This window comes from Diplotaxodon limnothrissa, linkage group LG19 (genome assembly GCF_057381915.1).
Source record: "Diplotaxodon limnothrissa isolate DT_005_m linkage group LG19, D_limnothrissa_male_GT1.1, whole genome shotgun sequence".
NCBI lineage: Eukaryota > Metazoa > Chordata > Actinopteri > Cichliformes > Cichlidae > Diplotaxodon > Diplotaxodon limnothrissa.
This window is the reverse complement of record NC_140614.1, coordinates 27,054,418-27,070,567: the sequence shown is the minus strand read 5'-3', so window position 1 is coordinate 27,070,567 and position 16,150 is coordinate 27,054,418. Positions and strand designations below refer to the sequence as shown.

The 16,150-nt window shown below is 38.8% G+C and overlaps 2 protein-coding genes across 4 annotated transcripts; both read left to right on the top strand.

Annotated features, from left to right (window-relative positions):
- Window positions 1–907: 907 nt before the first annotated feature.
- Window positions 908–3,083, top strand: LOC146612365 (cathepsin L-like peptidase). Of its 2 annotated transcripts, none has more exons than XM_085343106.1 (7): window positions 908–1,007; window positions 1,258–1,400; window positions 1,520–1,717; window positions 1,811–2,002; window positions 2,293–2,455; window positions 2,548–2,653; window positions 2,887–3,083. In XM_085343106.1, the coding sequence occupies exons 1-7, from the start codon at window positions 908–910 to the stop codon at window positions 2,984–2,986; spliced, it is 1,002 nt and encodes a 333-aa protein (XP_085199232.1). In that variant the 3' UTR covers window positions 2,987–3,083. The 2 variants fall into 2 exon arrangements, with proteins under 2 accessions (XP_085199232.1, XP_085199231.1); XM_085343105.1 differs by having other exon boundaries at window positions 908–1,015; window positions 1,263–1,400.
- A 4,723-nt stretch (window positions 3,084–7,806) lies between these two features.
- On the top strand, window positions 7,807–9,977 carry LOC146612364 (procathepsin L-like). Of its 2 annotated transcripts, none has more exons than XM_085343160.1 (7): window positions 7,807–7,906; window positions 8,157–8,299; window positions 8,449–8,646; window positions 8,730–8,921; window positions 9,286–9,451; window positions 9,566–9,671; window positions 9,878–9,977. In XM_085343160.1, the coding sequence occupies exons 1-7, from the start codon at window positions 7,807–7,809 to the stop codon at window positions 9,975–9,977; spliced, it is 1,005 nt and encodes a 334-aa protein (XP_085199286.1). The 2 variants fall into 2 exon arrangements, with proteins under 2 accessions (XP_085199286.1, XP_085199285.1); XM_085343159.1 differs by having other exon boundaries at window positions 7,807–7,914; window positions 8,162–8,299.
- The last annotated feature ends 6,173 nt before the right edge of the window (window positions 9,978–16,150 follow it).

The window sequence follows — 16,150 nt, the reverse complement described above, 5'->3', positions numbered from 1 at the left end:
TTCATCTGGTTTTGTCCATCCATATCATTTTAAATCAAACACTCAAAATGCGACTGAAGTGCAGACTTTTACCTTTAATTCAATGAGTTTAAGAAACATTTGATATTTGACAAGTCATTGACAAAGAGTTATGTCGCCAGATGACGTAGGTCATTTGATATGTGCAGAAAAATCCCAGATCATAATCTTTGACTCTACAGGTCTTCATAACAAATGACTATTGTTATCTTGCCTAATAGCAGTTTCTGCTCACAAAAACAAATCTAAGGTCAAAGTCAGGTTGCGACTTGTTAATTAAACAACTTGATTTACAACTGTGCTTCATGTAGTAGATTCAGTATCTGTCCACTTGCTTGTTTGAGTTGCTTTATTTTATTTGTAGTTTTTCAGACAAATCAATTAAAAATATTTCTCAAAGACAAGCTGAGTTTTTATACCTATTATGTATAAGAACTCAGTGTCTTTATATATACCACAAGACATAATACAGTTGGCTTAAACAATTCAAAATGAACATTTTATGTTGTTCAAAAAGTTTGAAATGTGGACACATACTGACTGCTTCTGTGGCTTTTAGCAAGTAACAGGATGGTTTTTGTAAGTAGACCTGCAGGAGAGGGAAACACAGTACGACATATTTAAGTTTGAGTGTTTTTTCAGTGATCCCAAACACACCTCAGAAATTTGCAAAAGCTACTTGAGAGAAAAAACCCCAAAGAATTCTGACTGTCATGAAGGTTCATCCACATGACTGTGTAACTTCCAGTTAACACTGTGGGGGAAAGCCAAACACTCTGTGACTTCCTCTTTGGAAAATTATTTTCACTCTCAATGTTTAGCTCCACCCTGTGTGGTTTCCTGTAAGTCACAAAGGATTTCTGTCTTTTTCTGCTTGTGTTCAGTCAAGATGAAGTTGCTGCTTGTTGTTGCTGCTGTTCTGGCTGTATCCAGCTGTGCCAGCATCTCTCTGGAAGATCTGGAGTTTCATGCCTGGAAACTCAAGTTTGGTGAGACAGCAGACTCTTTTAGTCTTTTTATTGCTGTTGATCCCTTTCTGTGCTTTTTAAATACTGTACAAGCCTCTCCTCTTTGATGTAAACCGTTTGTTTTTTAATTGTGTTCTGCTGACATTAAGATACTGTACAAGCCTCAAACTTGGAAAACTGTGGAAACAAAGGGAAATACGCATTTTCCCTAAAATTCATTAATGGATTTTCTATTATTCTGTTTCTCATAATTTCCTCTCCCAATATGCAGAAAAGTCATATGACTCTGAGTCAGAGGAGGCTCACCGGAAACAAATCTGGCTCAACAACCGCAAACATGTTCTAGTGCACAACATTTTGGCAGACCAGGGTTTGAAGTCCTACCGACTTGGGATGACCCACTTTGCTGACATGGTATATGCAGAAAAACATGTGTCATGAATACTTTTAGTTGTAATTGTAAGGTTAAAAAAACAGAAACGAAAAACAAACTTTTGAACTACAAACTGATAAATTTGGTCCCTCTTGACCAGGAAAATGAAGAGTACAGACGACTGGTTTCCCGGGGCTGCTTTGGCTCCTTCAATACTTCTCTGCATCACCGCGGCTCTACCTTCCTTCGGCTACCTGAAGGTACTGATCTACCTGACACTGTTGACTGGAGGGATAAGGGATATGTCACTGATGTCCAGAATCAGATGCAGTGTGGCTCCTGCTGGGCCTTCAGTGCAGTGAGTACATAAGCCCCAGTGTTCTTTAATCCTGTAAAATCGGAAGTTTGTTCAACTATTGTCTGGGTTCAAATAGACTCATCCTTATTGCAGATTGGTGCACTGGAGGGTCAGAACTTCAGGAAGACAGGAAAGCTGGTGTCTCTGAGTAAGCAGCAGTTGGTCGACTGCTCTCAGAGCTTTGGCAACCATGGCTGCAATGGAGGCTGGATGGACTATGCCTTCAAGTACATCCAAGCAACTGGAGGAATTGACACTGAGGAGTCCTACCCTTATGAGGCTGAGGTAAGCATTATGAAAAAATAATTAGCATTACCTGACAATCATAATAATAATATAAGAAGTAGAAGTGTAAATCAGCTCATTCAGACAGTGTTATTAATCATGAAAGTGTATGAAGTTGTGTACTTCCAAAACACATATTAGCTCCAAGCCACATGAAGCCCACAGCATTAGCTACTTTACTGACTTCTTTCAAAACACATCTTTAAGATCACGGTGTTTTCTAAATGCTCTTTTTGTGAATATAATTATGACTAACACAATAAATTATAGCATCTTTTTTTCTGTATTAGGAAGGAAATTGCCATTACAACCCTGAAACTGTTGGTGCCACGTGTACCGGCTATGTTGATGTAAGTCCGAATGAAGATGCTTTGAAGGAGGCTGTGGCCACTATTGGACCGATATCTATTGCCGTGGATGCTTCTCATGAGTCGTTTCAGTTCTACCAATCAGGTGCACACACTGAAAAAAATGTCATGAAACCTTTAAATTGAAAACGATCAAATGTGAAGTGCTTCATTTGTCTAACTGACATATATTTCTAGGAGTGTATGACGAGCCTTCATGTATAACCTCACGGTACAGCCATGCTATGCTGGCTGTGGGTTATGGTACAGAAAATGGACATGACTACTGGCTGGTCAAGAACAGGTAAATACCCACATGTGATGCTCATATTTGAATTCATGCAGTTCACTTTTTCTAAGAGTGAGTGCTGATACACACACACACACACACACACACACACACACACACACACACACACACACACACACACACACACACACATGTAAAATGCATATTGTTTAAGCAGGTCCTTATGTCTAGTGTGGACGCTATTCATTTTTTGTTGCTAAATGTTGCTCATTTGTTCTTTCCTGTAGCTTCGGCCTTGGATGGGGGGAGAAAGGATACATAAAGATGAGCAGGAACAAATCCAACCAGTGTGGGATTGCTTCTAAAGCAAGCTATCCTCTGGTCTGAAGAGGTGGGAAGAAACCCATCCTCAGTTTTTCCTTCTGATTTGACAGAAATTTATTTCAGTGTTTTTAACTGGGTTATGTAACTAAAAATCATTTTATTTGTGGTGTTAAGAAGCTCTCTTTTCCTGCAATTGTGCTCATAAATTTATAAATACTGTAAATACATGCAAAAATAAATCAACTGTGAAACTGTGGTCTGTTGATCAATCTATCATCCAGGCAGAAATGTTCAGCACCTGTGGGTAAATTTCTAGCTTTCTGGAGACATTTTGGACACTTTCAGACTATAGACTGTCAGCACAGATTGATAGATTGTATTTATTTATTTATTTTACATTTTTTAAAATAATTACCAAATCAGAAAACGGGTTCCAGAAAAAAAAAATCAGCTATGGGTTTTTCAAGTGAATAATAATATTCTGAAACAGTTGTGATTTGTATCTAGAGTGGAACGCAAATTTTGTCATGCTGTGTGGTGTGGTGTGGCCGCCAGGTTGTAGGACCCAAACCCAGGACTCAGAGATGGAATAATTTAAAGCAACAGGTTTATTACTGGGAAAACTTTACATAAAATAAACTCACAAAAAACCAAACCAAAACCTCAAACATAAAAACTAGGACTAAAGTGGACTCAAACTAAAAACTAAGAAACATGAACCAGGACAACCAGGAACTATGCACTAGAAATAAGACAGGAACACGAAGGGAAAAAACTCAGCACGGTGAGGGCACAACCAGACCAGAAACAGAGACAAACACAGGGCATAAAACGCAAGCAGGACTGTTGTGATATTTTGATACCATGGTAGCATTTACAGGATATTGTTTTATACAGGAAAACTGTTACTCAATAAGGCCCATCTACTAGTTGTTTTTCTCTTTCTCTGTGACCCAAGAATTAAGGTGTAAGACTCACAAGCTGGTACCCCAAGGTCGAAAACACCACAGAGATGAGACCACTTCCTTACTCCCATCCTCCCTTCCTTATCTCTTAGAAAAAGGCTCGTTAAAGGCTAGGTGGTTTGTTTCAGAATTCACTAATGAAAGAACTCTGTATTTTATGTCTAGGAGTGTATTTTGCTGGGATGATCATAAATTATAGCTGAACTGATAAACTACACAAGGGATACTTTGCTCAGAAGGCAGGAAGACGTTTCCTTATTTAGTCTGTACCGGTTTGAACTGGGAAAGCTGACACACGAACCTTTTTTTCCTCTATATAAACTGCTGTGTATCAAATAAACCTTTGAGTCGATTTGGGAAGACAACCTGAAGCAGTCTGTGTTTCCTTGTTCTCCCAAGCTGCTCCCGGCGCTGTAACTAACCCAGCTGAACGGCATACCTGAGTGTTACTTTAAATAATTAGGAATCTTAGAAGGAAAGGACAGAACTCTGCTTATCGCTCACGCCACGGAGGAAACCCGGGACGGCAATTTCCTTCAAGGACAATGAGAGGAAGGGGAACAGGTGGAAACACAATTGGGACAAATCAGACCTAATGAGACTAAGGAGAAGCAAAGCTAGACACACTGCACACAGGACAGGGACTATCAAAATAAAACAGGAAGCACATGACAGGCACAGCAGCAAGGACTACATAGTGAAGAGAGGGAACACAGAGCACAGGGACAAGAGTAAGAAACTGCAAACCTACACTAAACATGACGGGCACAGGAACCAAAACCTAAGAACTAGCAATCACAAGACAAAAAGGAACTAGAAAGCGAGAAGTAGAGAACAGAAACCAAAACACTAGCAGTCATCAACCATGATGACATCAAAGCTCAATAAGAGTACAAAACTCAAAACACTGGGTCACCCTGACAAATTTAAAAGTTGATTCAAATCAATTTAGTTTTATTTTCTGTAATCCATCCCTGCAGAAAGAATAAATCAGGAGTTGACATCTCAGATTTTATTTTACTTGATCAGATTCTAAAACACTTCTGAAATATTTCTCCAGATTCCAGATCTTATGATGATGAGTCTTTACAATTTTCTGCAATTTTCCACAAATTGTACAATTTTGTGATGAAAATCCTGGACAGGTCAGTGTTGGTTAGTAGGGCTGTCATGGACCCCCCCCCCCCCCCAAAAAAAAAAAACAACAACAACAAAACAAAAACAAACCCGAAAGCAAAAAACCAAACCAAACAAAAAACAGTGACCATCAGGATATGATGGTAGATAATAGTTTGTGGTCTGCACACCATATAGTTCAGCTGCACACACAATTCACTTTTACACAGTGGAATAGTTTGTCATAAAGCAGATGGACTTCTCCTGTTGAACAATCCTGCTTCCACTTGAAATGTCATATAAAACTCTGAAGGTAAAGAGATTTATCTACATGTTTAAAAGTGATGAAATTCAAATATTCGCCAGAGAATAAGTCAGGGAGAGAAAATGCATCAAAGTAAGAGAGAGAACACTGAATTATCCCAGAAAAAAATGGAAAAGAGACACATGCAGTTGTAAGCAGCATGAAGATTTGGCTTTGCTCAGTTATAGCTGAATAATGCAAACTTGCCACTGTGGTGAAATAGCCTTAGAAACAAATAACAAAATGGTCACATTCTGCAGTTTATAGTGCAATCTTAAAGGCAATACAAGGGCGCGTCACAAGAGGGCGCTAGAGGTTGTTCATCAAACGTGTTGCTTTATTTTTCAAAGCGCAAAAAGAAATGTGATGGAGATTTGATGAGTTTTTTTTTAAATAATCTAATCTTATAACTGATAAGTGACATTTCATAAAATGGAAATGGAAAGCTTTCTTGTAATTCCTTAATTCGATGGGGCGATCGTGGCTCAAAGAGTTGGCAGTTTGTCTTGTAACCGGAAGGTTGCTGGTTCAAGCCCCAGCTCGGACAGTCTCGGTCGTTGTGTCCTTGGGCAAGACACTTCACCTACCGCCTACTGGTGATGGCCAGAGGGGCCGATGGCGCGATATGGCAGCCTCACTTCTGTCAGTCTGCCCCAGGGCAGCTGTGGCTACAACTGTAGCTTGCCTCCACCAGTGTATGAATGTGAGAGTGAATGAATAGTGGAATTGTACAGTGCTTTGAGGGCCCCGAAAAGCGCTATATAAATGCAATCCATTATTATTAATTTACTTTATAGGTAAAATTATTATTATATATTATACTAGATTATAATTATTATAATATATATTATATATTATCAACATATTGAGAACAAAATCATAAATAAAATAAAATAAAAATGTAAAAATCAAAACAAAATGCAACACAAGAGAAGACACATATCCCCACCTAACTGTAGCGAGATAAGGAAAAAAGATATAAATAACACATGAACAATTTGAAGTGCAATGGTTGTTGGTGTGCAAAAACCTGTGTACTGATATAGATCTTTATTGCACACAACAAGGGTTTGTTACCAGGAAATTGTTATTGCACATAGTGAGTCCCTGGTATGTCTGTATTTGTTCGAGGAAAAGTTTGGCAGAGTTTAAGTCTGACAGTTTCAGAGAAGAAGCTGTTTCTCACATTTGTTATCAGTGGTTGTAGTGGGGGAAGTGGAAGTCACCACCTAAGAGGGGCCCTGGCAACTGTGAAATGAAAGTTTTTTTTGTTTGCATCATTCAGAAAAAAAGCCGGAGAGAGCGAAGCAGCAGCAGCACCCTCCCTAAATTATGTGACAGAAGCTCATATTATTGTCAACTAAGAGTTATTCCACTTTCAGTTCAAAGCTTAACAACTCTCACTAAGTAACTCTATCTGTTATTGTTGGACCAGGTGAGGTTAGTTATGCATTTTGAGAAATGTTATTCTGCCTGAGGAAATAGCATTATAAAATACCATAATGACACTCCTACTTAATTAAAACAAGCCATTAAAGGTAGGCCCTTCTATGGTTATGGATCAGCCTACCTGATGTAAACCCGAATAGCAGTCTGTTTATTAGATTTCAGTGCCTATGACAGTTTTCCATAACAAACACCACATTCAGATGCCCACAAGTGACACCAAGACAACCACAGGTTGATCAGCTTTGTAATTGTATTATCAGATACGCCTTATGTTCTGGACACTCAGGAGAAGAGAGATCAAATTACAGAAGAGATCATTCATGACTGTTGCGCTCCTTGTTATTGCTGAGTGAGCATAAATAAAATGTTTCCTTAAGTGAGTGATGTCATGTGATCTTCTGTAAACTCTTGAAATGAAGGCAATTGCATTTCTTTTTGCTTTATGTTTGGTTCTTTTGTTAGCCAAAAAGTTGTTGCCTTCATTTTAAACTACAGTGTCCTGGATGCCCGAGTTAATGTAGACTGAGACTGTAACAGACTGTTAATGTACAGCTCCACCTTTTTCTGTTCCACCGCTTCATGTTGTTTCACTTTCTTTACAAATACCTGTGCTGACCTGGAATACTGCAGTCATGCTAGTAGCCCACTATATAAGAACTCCTCTCTGACGCAGACCTATATCAACCACAGGTGATTATAGTACACTCTGCACAACAGATACGGACACTGAGACAGGTAAGTAACTACAACACAGATAACTAAACATGTAGTTTAGTTGTAAAAGTGTAAATACACTTTTCAGTTATTATGATGAAAAAAAATATTAATTTCAGAAAAACATTTCTGGAGAAGGTAACATAGAAACTCCCAAATAAAATGGGACAAAGTGGATATTGTCAAATGAAAGTGGCATGTAATATTATGACGAAAGCATTTTAAAACATGTATTACCAAGAAAGAATAAAAAAAAAAAATCCGTTTTCATCAGAAACATAAGTTTCCTGTAAGTCACAAAGGATTTCTTTCTTTTCTGTTTGTGTTCAGTCAAGATGAAGTTGCTGCTTGTTGTTTCTGCTGTTCTGGCTGTATCCAGCTGTGCCAGCATCTCTCTGGAAGATCTGGAGTTTCACGCTTGGAAACTGAAATTTGGTGAGACAGCAGACTCTTTCTCTCCTCTTTCATTTTTTCTTTTTGTCAGAAGCTTCTGATCAAGTTTTATGTTTTTTAAGATACTGTACAAACCTCAAATTTAGAAAGAAAGATGAGCTCACCTGTGTTTTTACTTGTGCTAAAGATTATAAAACTGGAAATAAAGGAAATATGTTAGCGGGTTTAAAATACAAAATGATTAACTTTCTTTTGTTTCCCCCCCCCCATGATTTCCTTTTCCAATTGGCAGAAAAGTCATATGACTCTGAGTTAGATGAGGCTCATCGGAAGCAGGTCTGGCTCAACAACCGCAAATTTGTGCTAATGCACAACATCTTGGCAGACCAGGGTTTGAAATCCTACCGTCTTGGGATGACACACTTTGCCGATATGGTATGTGCAGAAAAAGACATATCATTTAGATTTGATCAATTAACCATTTAAGTTGTCATCAATATTTTTCAATATAATCAGTATGTGAGGATGCAAAAAAACCCCCATATTTTTGCATAAAAACCATGAACTTTGCTGCTTTTTACCAGGACCATGAAGAGTACAAACAGCTGGTTTCCCAGGGTTGCCTTCACACCTTCAATGCTTCTCTGCCTCAGCGTGGCTCTACCTTTCTTGGCCTGCCTGAAGGTACTGATCTGCCCGACACTGTTGACTGGAGGGATAAGGGATATGTCACTGAAGTCAAGGATCAGAAGCAGTGTGGCTCCTGCTGGGCCTTCAGTACAGTGAGTACATAAAATTTTGATTTTGTGTTCTTTGGGAAACAAAAACTGTTGTCTGGTTTGAAGCTGAATCATCCTTACTGCAGACTGGTGTACTGGAGGGTCAGCACTTCAGGAAGACAGGAAAGCTGGTGTCTCTGAGCGAGCAGCAGTTAATGGACTGCTCTCACAGCTTTGGCAACAATGGCTGCAAAGGAGGATCAGTGAAGCGGGCCCTTCAGTACATCCAAGCCAATGGAGGAATTGACACTGAGACAGCCTACCCCTATAAGGCTAAGGTAAATAGATAGCAACATATCAAACACACACACACACGCACCTGTTTCTTCTGTGATTTAAATCACAAACCTTGAATATATGCAGTCAGGTCTTTATCACCTTTATCATCATAAATATCAGAATTATCAATGCAAATCAGCTCATTCAGACAGTGGTGTTAATAATGGCCATGCATGAAAGGCTGTACAGTACTGCCAAAACATATGGTAGCGCCAAGCCCTGTAAAACTCACAGCATGAGCTACTTTATTAACTTCTTTCAAAATCTATTTTTAACATCACAGTATTTAGGCAAACTCTCTGTTTGCTATATAAATGTGTCACAACAGTAAAAACTTATAATAGCATATGTTCTCTGTATTAGGGTCAACGATGCCGTTACAAGCCTGATGGTATTGGTGCCAAATGCACTGGCTATGTTCATGTCAAACCCAGTAATGAAGAAACCCTGAAGAAAGCTGTGGCCACTATCGGACCGATATCTGTTGGCATTGATGCTTCTCGTCATTCATTCCAATTCTACCAATCAGGTGCAGACATTGAAAAAATATTTGCAAAGTGCAGAGAAACATTTTTAAATTGGAAAAGAAATGTGAAATGCTTCATTTGTTCTTTTGTTCAGTCTGATTGACATGTATTTGCAGGAGTGTACAATGACCCCGACTGCAGCAAGACAGTGTTGGACCATGGTGTGCTGGCTGTGGGTTATGGTACAGAAAATGGACATGACTACTGGCTGATCAAGAACAGGTATTTACTCCCATGTGATGCTCATATTTTAATTCATGCACTTCACTACTTCTAACATTCACTGAGTGCTGATACAAAAATATGTAAAGGCATCTTATTTATGCAGATCATTATTTCTCCACATGCTTTTGGACTGTTAGTGTGAACACTATTAATTTTTAGCTGCTAAATGTTGTTAAACTGTGTAATTTCTTTTTTTTCTACAGCTGGGGTCACAGATGGGGAGACAAGGGATACATTAAGATGAGCAGGAACAAATCCAACCAGTGTGGGATTGCTTCTCAAGCAAGCTACCCTCTGGTCTGAAGATCGGAAGAAACCCATCCTCAGTTTTTCCTTCTGATTTTACAGAAAATCTGGTTTGCCCAGAATTTATTTCAGTGTTTTTAAGCAAGTTGTTTTTAACTAAACATAATTTTATTTGTGGTGTTAAGAAGCTCTCTTTGCCTGCAAAGGTGTTTGATGGAATAAATGTATAACTACAGCAAATACATGTAAAAATAAATAAATAAATAAGCTATGAAACTGTGCTCTGTCGATCAATCCATCATCCAGGCAGAAACGTTCAGCACCCATGGGATGCGTTTCTAGTTTTCTGGAGACTTTTGTGTTCTCCAATGAATAAAGCCAATGTTTCCCAGGTTCAGTTTGTTGAGACATTTGATATCGCATTACTTACAGAATTTGTATGGTTATTATTGAGACATACATAGGGGAGACCGGGGATAGTTGTAACATTTTTGACATTTCTGTCTGTAAATTGAAGCTCTTTTAAGGTAGTGGATTCAAAATGTAATGCAAAGTATTTACATGTCTCTGCTATTAAATAGTCCAGCTATTTTCTCTGCAGCACAATTACCCATTGCATGGTATGGTCTCAAACACGAAGAGTGAAATGTTACAATTAACCCCATAGTCTGGGTTAGTTGTAACATATCCTGGGGTGAAATGTAACACAATGAAATAAGGGTACTAACAAAACATTAACATGTAATCTTTGTTTATTCAACACATGAATGCACTTAGAGCCATTTATGTAGCTATGTGTGTGTGTGTGACAGAATTGTCACGGTTTGCCGGGGGCAAGCCGTGTGGAGTTGTAGAAAAGGACCCAAAAGGCGGCAGCTCTGGTGCAGGTGAATATTTATTTACAACGGTGGGTACAAAACAGCACTGGTGGAAAAACAAGAAACCGGAAACCTAAACTGGGTAAGCTAATAACACAAACCAGAAACGAGGATGCAGGGAGGTCCGGGGAAATACATACGGAGAGACGCAGGGAGACCGAGGGGAAACAACACAGACGAACCAGCAACTACTAAGACAGAAAACACAACTTAAATACACTCAGAGAACACAAGGAGATTACACACAGGTGGGAAACACAGCTGGGAGTGATTAACATGACGAGACTAGGGAGGCAAACTGAAAACACATAAGACGCAGACCTTCACAATAAAACAGGAACTTACACATGAAAGGACACAAACTAAGAAACGCGGACTAGATACAGGAACACACGGGCAGAACAGAGTAAACACTAACCAGAGGAACAACAGAACCAAAATCGTGAAGAGAAAACACAAAACGCTGGGTCAAAAGGACCCAGGATCATGACAAGAATGCAGAAATCTAGCTTTTGAACATATTCCAACCCCCCAGAAAAGACAAATTATGGAATTTTCTGCAACTGAATATTTCATTAATTTTGGTTGGTCTTCCTTGAGTTTGGCCTCATTGGCTCAGTGGGCATTATAACCTACAACTCTTGCACCAATTTTGAACATAACAATGAAGCTGAAAAAATGTAGTTGTGCACCAGCATTGCAATTCCATTACTTTTTATCATGGCTTACCTTGGTGTGGTTTGCAAAGTGCTTCAGAAAGATGAGGAAATCTGTTTCTTGCACCCATCCTGATTTATTTCCACTACCAGTACTTCCTACTGGTCCATCTCTGACACAGAGGTCTGCATAATGTATGTGTGGGAACACAAACAGTGGAGGAATTGTGTTGCCAATGGCATTAACCGCATATACAAATGCGACCAGTGAACCTCTCTCTGCTGATGTCGTTGCCCCAACTTGTTTAATATAAGTTAAAGTAATAGTGTGGTAAGTTGTAACATCTGCATTATTGTTACAACTAACCCAGACTGTTGCTGTTACAACTGACCCAGACTCCTATAGCCATGAACTAGCTAACATTACAGCCAACGGCTAAAACATTAGCACTAAAGACCTACACAGAATATATCCCCATAGACATACAAATAACATAATTTAGGTTTGATGAGTTTAACTGCAAAGCAGATAATGCTATTAGAAATTGAAATAAAGTAGAAAAACTTACTTTTTGGCATACAAATTACTTTTTTTTCGTGTTAAATTGTCTGTGTTTGACAAAATGTGCTGATTTTTCACATGTGATAGCAGAACTGAGTTGGGCATGCACAGGATGAGTCACATAATTTGAAACTTAGCCCTGATTGGAGAAATTGGAAGTGTTACAACTGACCCACGTTACAACTATCCCCGGTCTCCCCTACTGATCTCCACTCCATTATTAAAATAACAATTATTTTAAGGTAAGAATATCTCTCAGCATTTAGCTAGCTTAAAATTTGTGTGACAAACATCACATTTTTCCAGTTTCTTCAGCTGATGGAGACAAACAGAATAAATTCTTTGGTGACCTCAAAACTTCATAGATAGTGTAACCAAACACTTTTTTAAGCTAATCAAAACCCAAAATAAAGCAAATGATAGTTAGAACAGGTTTATAACACAATGATTATGACCTTTCTTGAAAAATAACAAACGTCACAGGAGGTCTTCTATACTTATGAAATTCACCGTGTGTATTAATTATGATGGAATTTGTTTATTAAAAATCATAGTTACGGATAATAAGCTACCTTTAATTTTGACATTTCTGGTATTTTTGTAATAACAGAAAATATTATTTATATACATGCAATCTGTATATATAATTTTCAACACTGAATATTTTCAAACAGGCCAAACTCTACCGCTGAAGCTTGCGCAGACTTCCTGTGACTTTATTCATGAGGAGATCAATCTGGCGCTTTTAGCCAAGGTGGAAAACTGCATCCATGTTTGGATTCTGATTAACTCTGTTTAACTAGCGATACAGTACCCAGAGTTGTGTGTCTAATATTGTCCTTTCTCAGTCATCACTGTGCCACAGTGAGGAAAAGCATGGCTCAACACCTGCACCAGCTGGCTGACAAACTTGGAGCAGCTGTCATCCTGAAAGCAGGAAGCTTCACTGAACGCTTTCTAACTGCTGATTCTAGAATGGCAGAGGATGCCCCACCTGAAGCAAGATGGGTACTTTTAAAAGGGTTTGAAAGTGCATTAATGTGCCAATCTTGTTTTATTTTCTGAGCATTTGCACAATTAATGAGAATTAACGAGAACTATAATCCTCAACAGGTACCATGGTCATTAAAAGTCATTCAAATCAATTCAGTCCAATTCAATTGGAAACAGTTGCCTCAATGTTCTTTATATTGTAAGGCAGACCCTACAATAATAGATACAGAGAAAAAACCCACCAATCATATGACCCCTATGAGCAAGCACTTTGGCGACAGTGGGAAGGAAAAACTCCCTTTTAACAGGAAGAAACCTCCGGCAGAGCCAGGCTCAGGGAGGGGCGGGGCCATCTGCTGCCACCAGTTGGGGTGAGAGAAGGAAGACAGGATAAAAGACATGCTGTGGAAGAGAGACAGAGATTAATAACAAGCACAATTCAATGCAGAGAGGTCTATCAACACATAGTGAGTGAGAAAGGTGACTGAAAAGGAAAAACTCAATGCATCATGGGAGTCCCCCAGCAGCCTATGCCTATTGCAGCATAACTAAGGGAGGATTCAGGGTCACCTGATTGAGCCATAACTATATGGTTTCTCAAAAATGAATGTTTAAGCCTAATCTTAAAAGTAGAGCGTGTGTCTGTCTCCTGACAGGAGCATCAACACATCCTCAGGGGTTTCAACCAGCCTGGAGGTCTTAGGGACAGATGGCTGCTATAGCTGGAGCAGTACCCCCAGCCTCTCTGCAGACCTGCAGGCCTGGTAGTGAAATATGTCTCCATGTGTAAATGTATCCAGTGTTGTCCCAGACATAATGCAGATTTGATTTTAAATACTAAATAAATATGCTGCTTAGATTAAACTAAACTGAAGATAAGGATTTTATGGAACTGAGATTTGCAAAAATTACTTGAAACCAAAGAAAATTATCTGTCTGACTGACTGTCATGAACTTTTCTGCACCTGACCATCTAGCCCCCCGTGGGAGGTGGAAAAGCCAAACATTCTGTGACTACCTCTTTTGAATATTGTCAAATCCTGCCATGAAAGTGTAGAGAAGCTGGCTATGCCTCTGTCTTTTTCTGCTTCTTCTCAGTCAATATGAAGTTGCTGCTTGTTTTTTCTGCTGTTCTGCTGTAACCTGCTGTGCCAGCATCTCTCTGAAAGATCTGGAGCTTCACGCTTGGAAACTCAAGTTTGGTGAGACAGCAGACTCTCTTTCTTCTCTTTTATTTTCGATTTTTGTCAGAAGCTTCTGATCATGTTTTATGTTCTTAAAGATGCTGTCCAAGCCTCAAACTCAAACAAAGAAATGCTCACCCATGTGTTTACTTGTGTAAAAGTTTCTAAGACTAAAATAAAAGGAAACATGTTAGCAGATAAAAAAAAAAGATTAATTTCTTTTTTCTGTTTTTCTCATAATCTCCTTTTCCAATTGGTAGAAAAGTCATATGACTATGATCTAGGTCAGAGGAGGTTCACTAGAAACAGGTCTGGCTCAACAACCGCAAGTTTGCACTAGAGCAAAACATCTTGGCAGACCAGGGTCCAACTTTTGGATAAAATCCCCATAATTTTTCCCTGTTTACCAGGAACATGAAGAGTGCAAACAGCTGGTTTCCCTGGGTTGCGCGTCTCCTTCAATGCTTCTCTGCCTCGCTGAGGCTCGACCTATCTTTGCCTACCTGAAGGTACTGATCTAACCAACAGTATTGACTGAAGGAATAGTGCTAACTGACACTGAGACACAGAGAATGTGAACTTTTCCAGAAATGCAAAAAAAGAAAAAAAAAAGTTCAGTCTTAGTCTTACAAAAAAGAAATCCAGAAACTTGTGAACAGAGATGAAAAAATATAATTTGTGTGGTGTAAAAGTTTCTTAGTTTCTGAGATACGTCCTGGAGTAAGAACATATTTTCCAGAGTGTCTCACTTATCAAACCAAGTCTGTAGTTGGGGCCTTGAATGGGGAGAGAAAGGAAACATTAAGATAAGCAGGAACAACCAACCAGTGTGGAATTGCTAATTCCAAAGTAATTCCAATATCTTTGGTCTGAAGATTTCAGAAGAAACTCATCTTCATTGCTTCCTTCTGCTTTGACCAAAATGTATATGAATGTTTTTAACCAAGTTATGTAACCAAACATCATTTGATTTATGGTGTCAAGAAGCACTCTTTTCCTGCATTGGTGCTTAACGGAATAACGTCATAAAGACATCAAATGCATGTTAAATAAATAAAAAGAATGCTTTATACTAAGATGCAAAAATTGTAATTGTGTTTGTTACGTTGTGTTGGTAGTGTGTAGCTTATTACCCATGAAGTGGTTTTTAGCATTAGAAACTATGGTCAGTATCATCCAGTATCAACAGAGAAATGTTAAGCGTGTGTGGGATACATTTATAGTTTTCTGCAGACTTTTGTGTTCCCAAAAGAATAAAGCTGAAGGGTCCCCATTTTCCCTGTAGACCTGTCATGGATGACATTTTTGTTTCAATCATAAATTTGCATTTATGTGTTTTTTTTGTTGGACAGACTGCCAATCCAGTTTCCACCATCAAGTCAAATATGTGTAATCTGTATTTTTGCATATTATTTAATAAAAAACAATAAACCATTTGAGACTACAATACTACATTTAAAAAAATAATAAAATTATGACCAAATCAGCAAATAGATACCAGTTTTAAAAAAAGGAAAACTGGTCTCTACACACAGAATTCAGGTTTACACAGTGGACTAGCTTGTTTAAAGAGCTTGGCCTGTACGTTGCAGGAAAATTCAAGAGGGTAAAAAACAAAGCCCATTCGCCGTTTCGAGGTATGCAAGAGTTTCAGATCCAGATCTAACGTCATAATTTTGCTCCGCAGGGAATAGACGACAAGAGAAAAAGATGGCTCCCACTCCAGAATCTAATGCATCCACATCCACTGTTGTGAGAGGTTTGGTTGAGAAAGGATGGGAGCAGAAGTGAAGTGTTGTTTGAGAAAGTCGAAGGACGACTGAGCTGCTGGGGTTCACTGGAACTGTGATTTGGCAAGTTGGGTTAGAGGCATGGCAACTTTACTGAAGTCCCAGTAAAGTTAGCAAAACCAAGGAAACGTTGCAACATCTGCAGTTCTCAGGCAATGGCCAGTCCA